We start from the raw sequence: 6000 nt of genomic DNA, 5'->3' as shown, positions 1-6000 counted from the left end.
GTGGTTATTTTTGCATATATTAAACTAAACTACAGGGTAAAGAATTCTCCTATATGCTATCTACCAAAAGAAAAAAGATAAAAAGAATTCTCCTAAACAAGAATTATTTACCACGTGTTAGTTTCTTATGAGTTTCATGCAATTGGGTTTGTCAAATTTGTTTGATGACCTATATATAGGTTATAATTTTTTTTGCCTCTTATACACAATTGATGTGCCACGTAGGCAATAATTCAAGAGAATTGGGAAGGGAAATGGTTTTGTGGCACGCTACCTACTAAAATGAATAAACCCTTCATGAACCCTGAATGACTCAATTACACATGAATGCACATTCACTAATAATAACATAACAATACATACTTTGTGCCATTTTTTCTGTTTTTGGTTCCCTTTTTTTTATTTAATTCTTTGCTCATATTTTTCATCTTTTTATTAAACTTTCTCACTCAGTGTTCGTATCTGTATATATAGCAAGAGTTGCTCAACAAAATCTTCATTCAGTACCTGCATCACATTAAGGGGTTGCTTTGGAAGAAAAACCAACCTATAAGGTTTTCCTCTTCCCAAGTCCCAACCCCAAAGAAACCTTGTGCTAGCTATTTTCTTCTGCTAGATCAAAATCTTGAGAAGAAAACGAAGAAGAAAATCATGGCTATGATTTCGATGAACAACCATTTTTTAGTCATTGCTTTTGGCTTACTAGGTAACCTTTTCTTTCTTTCTTTCTTGATCTCTTTCTTCCTTCTTTCATTTCTTTTCTTTCTTTCTTGATTCAGGAAAATGTGTTTGGTTTATACCTTTTTCTTTTCCTTTATAATTTTCTTGCTCATATATGATTTTTCATATCTTTAACTATCTTATTTTCCAACAAGTTCCTATAGTACGTATTTCTTTTTCTTTTATTTTCCATTTTTTGGAAGTAGTGAATAGGTGATAGCCCCATTGCTATGAATTATAGTTGACGTATGGGTTGATCACAAATTCCAACTTTTTATATAGTTGTTGAAAATTCTTTTTCTCCTCCTTCTCTTTTAATAAAATGGGACTTTGCGATTTCCGTTAGTTTACATTTTTTCAATATTTTTTAAAAAAAAAACTAACAAATTAACATATTTTTCTTTGGATTTGCAGGTAACATAATTTCCTGCATGGTGTACTTGGCTCCTCTGTAAGTAAATTTAAACAGAATATATATTATTAAATCATGCCGATTTTTACTATAAGTTTATTAAATTAAATATATAAAAAACTGAACTAACTATATTTTTTTCGTTGGCTTAAATGTTGTATATATTATTGCAGGCCTACTTTTATCCAAATATACAAAAAGAAAAGCACGGAATGTTTCCAGTCACTACCATACTTGGTAGCATTATTCAGTTCAATGCTTTGGCTATACTATGGATTGATTCAAACAAATACAATTTTCATTGTTTCGATTAACGCATTTGGATGTGTCATAGAGATTATCTACTGTATCATGTACATAGCCTATGCAACCAAGGATGCCAGGGTAAATATTATAAATTCTATTTATTGATTAAAAATATATGTGTTACATTTTGTTTTACAAAATGAAGTTGTTTTATTCTATTTATTGAAGAAAAAAAATTGTTTAATTTGTTTTTAATTGCAGAAATTAACCATCAAACTTTTTACGGTGTTAAATGTGGTTTCATTTGTCTTGATCTTCTTGATCGTACAATTTGCTATACCTGAAAACCACCGTGTTCAAGTCCTTGGATGGATTTGTACATCCTTATCAATTAGTGTCTTTGCAGCACCACTAAGCATTGTGGTAAGTCAAGTATATATAATTTCAATTTCAACTAATTTCTATATCAATAACTTTTGTCAAACTCATTATTTATTTATGTGTAGGTACGGGTCGTTAAAACAAAGAGTGTAGAATTTATGCCCTTCAATTTGTCACTTTTTCTTACATTGAGTGCCGTAGTATGGTTTCTATACGGTTTTGTTAAAAGGGATATTTGCATTTTTGTAAGTATATATTGCATTAAATTAAATTATTTAAATAAAAATGATCACAATTATCAGCTATGTATACCAATTATTAATTAATTTTTTTTTTTTTGCAGCTCCCAAATGTAGTTGGATTCATACTTGGAATAATTCAGATGGTGTTATATGGCTATTACTCGAAATATGGTGTTGCAAAGGAGAAGGAGCAAGTAGAGCCTGCAGTGATTAACATTGTTGTTGTGAACCCGTTAGGGTCTTCAGAAGTGTTTCCAATTCCTTTGGATGAAAATAAAGAGAGTATTGAAGACGTGATTAACCAACAATTTCAAGTTAAGAAAGTAGGTGAGGAAGATGCAAAAGAGAAGCATGACAACAACGTGGAAGCTATAGAATTAAAATGCGTGGTGTGAAAGTGTGACCATATTATATACTCTCTAGTGTGGAAAAATATATGCATTCATGCATATCATCACTGTTTTGTGAAAAAAATGTAGTGTGGATGATGATGGCTTCGAGGACAATCTGATGTATCTCTAGATCAACAAAAGCAATTCATTAATCTAATCTCCTTCCTTCATCATGTAGCATGTGTTCAAGCATCAAATTAGTTCAATTAGTGAATTAACTACTTAGTAATTATGTTATTTTACTTCTTTTTGTGTTCGTATAAGAAAATGTTGGCCACAAATTCGGACAAAAATATTTTCCCTTTTTTAACAATTCGTAAAACTTTGAATTATTTCCTTTAGCCACAAATAGCATTGCACTTTCTATACTTAAGCTCAAGAAGGGTAAATTTAATTGTCCTTAGTTTCTACCAACCAAGATTCAAACCAAACATAGTCGTAGTCAAACACTACACCATATAATCTACTCTTATATTTAAAGCAAATATGTAAAATAAGAGTTTCTCTTTTTGGTAGTGAAATAAGAGTTCATATATATCCATAAATTGTAATACATGTATAAAAACTTACTACGTAAATATAACTTAGATATTAAGTAGGACTTAAATATACATGTTTAATTATATTTTATAAGTAATATTACTTCTTAGTTAACAAAATATAATTGAATGTTCTTTATAAAAAAATATATATAATTGAACATCTACAAACATAGAGTCACATACACGTTGTAAGGTCTAACACACAAGACAAAACCAGTACTTTGGCCCCGATAATGTGGCTAATTATTCAACAACACAACGAATTCAAACTTGATTATTTGATGTTACGTACAAAAGGATGGCGTAAACTTTGGCACCTGTATAAAAACAAACGTTTTTGTCATTGCTAAATGGCAAATGCTAAAACTTCTCCAACAAGAGTTTCATTGTTGAGTTTTATACACTATACACAGGTGCCACATTGAAACTTTGTTCATATGTCCGTCCCTCACTATATAGCTTTTCTATTATTTTGTTTTGTTTTTCATTGGAGGACATCTATGTAACAATTTGAGTTCCATAAAAATTACGTAGTATCTTATTTAAGCTACCATTCTATACCACTATATAATGAGTATTGCTATTCATAGCGACAAGTTATTCCCCGAGAGTTCGTGAATTCAAGACCACCGTTGGATTTTCTTTGGCATAAATCAAGGATGGCTGGAAAAAAAGATGACATCATGCTACAGTACCAAGATAGTGATAATTTCGCTTGAAATTTTGTCGTGATCTACAACATTTTCCATATATAATTAGCGTAATGCTATGTAAAGCGAAAAGGAAAATCACGATTGCTTCCATAATGACATGGCACAATACTGTCCCTTGAATTTCAATCTTATATGATTATTGTTTCATAAAAAAAAAAAAAAATCCATATAACCCACCACCCCATGATTTCCGGCCATACAGTAATTTTATTGGTTAACATTAATTTCGGGACAGTTTCATAAAATCTTTCTTGATAAATAGCACTGCTTAAGCTTGCAATCGACAACCAAAGGAATTAATTAAGCGATGGTACCTTATTCATTGCTTAAATATTCACCACTGCAGTAAAAATATTATGAGTTGGATAAATGTTATATGGAACAGTATAGTCCACTAGCTGAGAGATAAGATACCCAAAATGAATTACTCTTTTTTTTTTTTGTCTTATGTTATTTTTTTTTTGAAGGATTTTGTCTTATGTTAATTTATTAAGTTGTAACCAAAAAAAAATTATTAAGTAGAATGCTTCCAATTCTTGTAAAAAAAAAAAAAAAAAAGTAGAATGCCTCCAAAGGTCAAACCATCTCTTACAAAAAAAAGACATAAATTTATTAAGCCAAAATGCTTTCAAGTATATTTTACATAATGGTTGTTACTTTTTTATGAAACATATATGATATATTTTTCACAATAAAACATATGTTCTAAGGGATCTTTGAAAAACATATGATTGTTTCTACGAATGGATGTGGATAATATAAACATTATGGCAGCATGAGAAGTGCTTAAATTCAAATGATAATTGTAGGATTAAGCAAAGCATATTGTAGCAACTCTTGATCTTGTTCAAAAAACCCCATCTCATCCTCATCAAGAGTAACAAAAGCTTCAACTCCACCACCTTCTTTTGTATCCATCAAAGCAATCGTATTACTCACCAAATTATTCACACTACAACTCCACACAGGTTTCCCCCACCCAAAGTCAAATTCAAGCAATGGAAATTTACACCAACTCGAACATTTGTAAATTACCAAACTACCCTCATTCTTATTCTCATTGTTTCCTTTCAAAATCTCAACCCTCTCTTTCAAACTCTCCATCACCACTTTAAACCCACCTTCCTCTTTAAACCTCTCTGCTTTCTTTTCTATAAAGTCCATTATACCCTTCCTCATTCTTTTCACCATCTCATGCAACGCTGCATGGCTCTCTTCTTCTACCGTCACCGCAAACGGCCATACGAAGTTTCCGACGGCGGTTTCCGGTATGGTGGGTTCCATTCGTGGACGTAGGTTCACTGCTTGGAACATAATCGAACGCTGCTTAAACGACGTCGTTTTTGAACGAGAAGATGCAGAAAGAGCACATTTCCAAATGAGAGCTAGAATAACTTCAACCCTAGAAGGATGAAACTGAAACTCGTTTTGGCATTCTATTTTGCTTTTGATATTTCTCTTGAGTTCTTCTATTTTGGTAGCTTCGAAAATGAATCTTCTAGAAGTGAATTTTTTGGTTGAAGTTTTAATGGAAGCGGACATACCAGGAATTTCTCTCGGTGGAAAGAGAGTGGTTGCGGTGGTTAAGTCCGGGAGTGAAACCCGTTGTGCTCCGCCACAGACGGCGGTCCAAGTGGTTAGGAATGTGATGAGTGTGTTAAAGTCAACGATCTTGTGTGTAAGGGACACGGTAATTGCGGTGGAACCACAACTGAACAAAGTGAAACGGAGTACTAAGAGCATGTTTTGTTTTTCTAATTCGGTAGTTGGGAGGAAGCATTCAAGTGTGTTGAAATTAGGGTTTGTGAGGATATCAGCGAGAGTGGTGGTGGTTTGTGATTCGACGAAGAAAACGCCGTCGTCGGTGCAGTTAATGGTGGTGGCGTCTTGGACACGTCCGGCTAGAGGGTAAAAAAGGGAAAGTGTTTGTGAGAGTGAGTTTTGAAGAAGTTTTGATTTTTGGGAGAATGAGTCAGATGAATGGTTTGGGTAGAAGAAAGTGGTGTTACCACGGATATTAGGTGAAAGTTGGTCGAATAAAGAGAGTTTGAAGGTTTTAAGGTGTGGTGGTGTGGGTTTGGAGGGTTTTATAAGTATTGTGTTCAAGGTTTCAAGTTTTATGATCTCGCAGTTGTTGCTATTGCTACTGCTTGAGTTCTGTTTCACCATTTTTTTCTTTGCTTTGTTTTGTGTTGTGTTTTACTTTGATCATTGATACCACAATTTATAAACTTTGAGACATAGCTTCACCGAATTAATAAATGCTTTTATTTGTTGCATGGCGGTGGCGGTGCTGACTACGACACCACACGTCCACACTCTAATTTATTTTTGAATTGTTAAACTTAATGT

At 32.8% G+C, this 6000-nt stretch overlaps 2 protein-coding genes across 2 annotated transcripts; one reads left to right on the top strand and one right to left on the bottom strand.

Moving 5' to 3' along the window:
• The first annotated feature begins 503 nt into the window (after positions 1 to 503).
• On the top strand, positions 504 to 2635 carry LOC146943475 (bidirectional sugar transporter N3-like). The gene is made up of 6 exons (XM_085741740.1): positions 504 to 706; positions 1135 to 1171; positions 1306 to 1516; positions 1640 to 1801; positions 1885 to 2004; positions 2103 to 2635. Exons 1-6 carry the CDS (start codon positions 652 to 654, stop codon positions 2394 to 2396), a joined length of 879 nt encoding a protein of 292 aa, XP_085597866.1. The 5' UTR covers positions 504 to 651; the 3' UTR covers positions 2397 to 2635.
• A 1601-nt stretch (positions 2636 to 4236) lies between these two features.
• Positions 4237 to 5847, bottom strand: LOC146943474 (akuammiline synthase 1-like). The gene has a single exon (XM_085741739.1). The coding sequence runs from the start codon at positions 5815 to 5817 to the stop codon at positions 4441 to 4443; it is 1377 nt and encodes a 458-aa protein (XP_085597865.1). The 5' UTR covers positions 5818 to 5847; the 3' UTR covers positions 4237 to 4440.
• Positions 5848 to 6000: the final 153 nt, after the last annotated feature.

Source organism: Medicago sativa, chromosome 2 (genome assembly GCF_051527215.1).
Source record: "Medicago sativa cultivar Bolivia chromosome 2, Bolivia_mono, whole genome shotgun sequence".
NCBI lineage: Eukaryota > Viridiplantae > Streptophyta > Magnoliopsida > Fabales > Fabaceae > Medicago > Medicago sativa.
This window is presented reverse-complemented; position numbering and strand designations above follow the sequence as displayed.

Bases quoted from the DNA above. Each gene is read 5' to 3' on its own strand.
- LOC146943475 (XM_085741740.1), top strand. From the start codon at position 652: ATGGCTATGATTTCGATGAACAACCATTTTTTAGTCATTGCTTTTGGC. The intron at 707-1,134 runs GTAACCTTTTCT...TTGGATTTGCAG, and splicing joins CATTGCTTTTGGCTTACTAG to GTAACATAATTTCCTGCATG. The intron at 1,172-1,305 runs GTAAGTAAATTT...ATATTATTGCAG, and splicing joins ATGGTGTACTTGGCTCCTCT to GCCTACTTTTATCCAAATAT.
- LOC146943474 (XM_085741739.1), bottom strand. From the start codon at position 5,817: ATGGTGAAACAGAACTCAAGCAGTAGCAATAGCAACAACTGCGAGATC.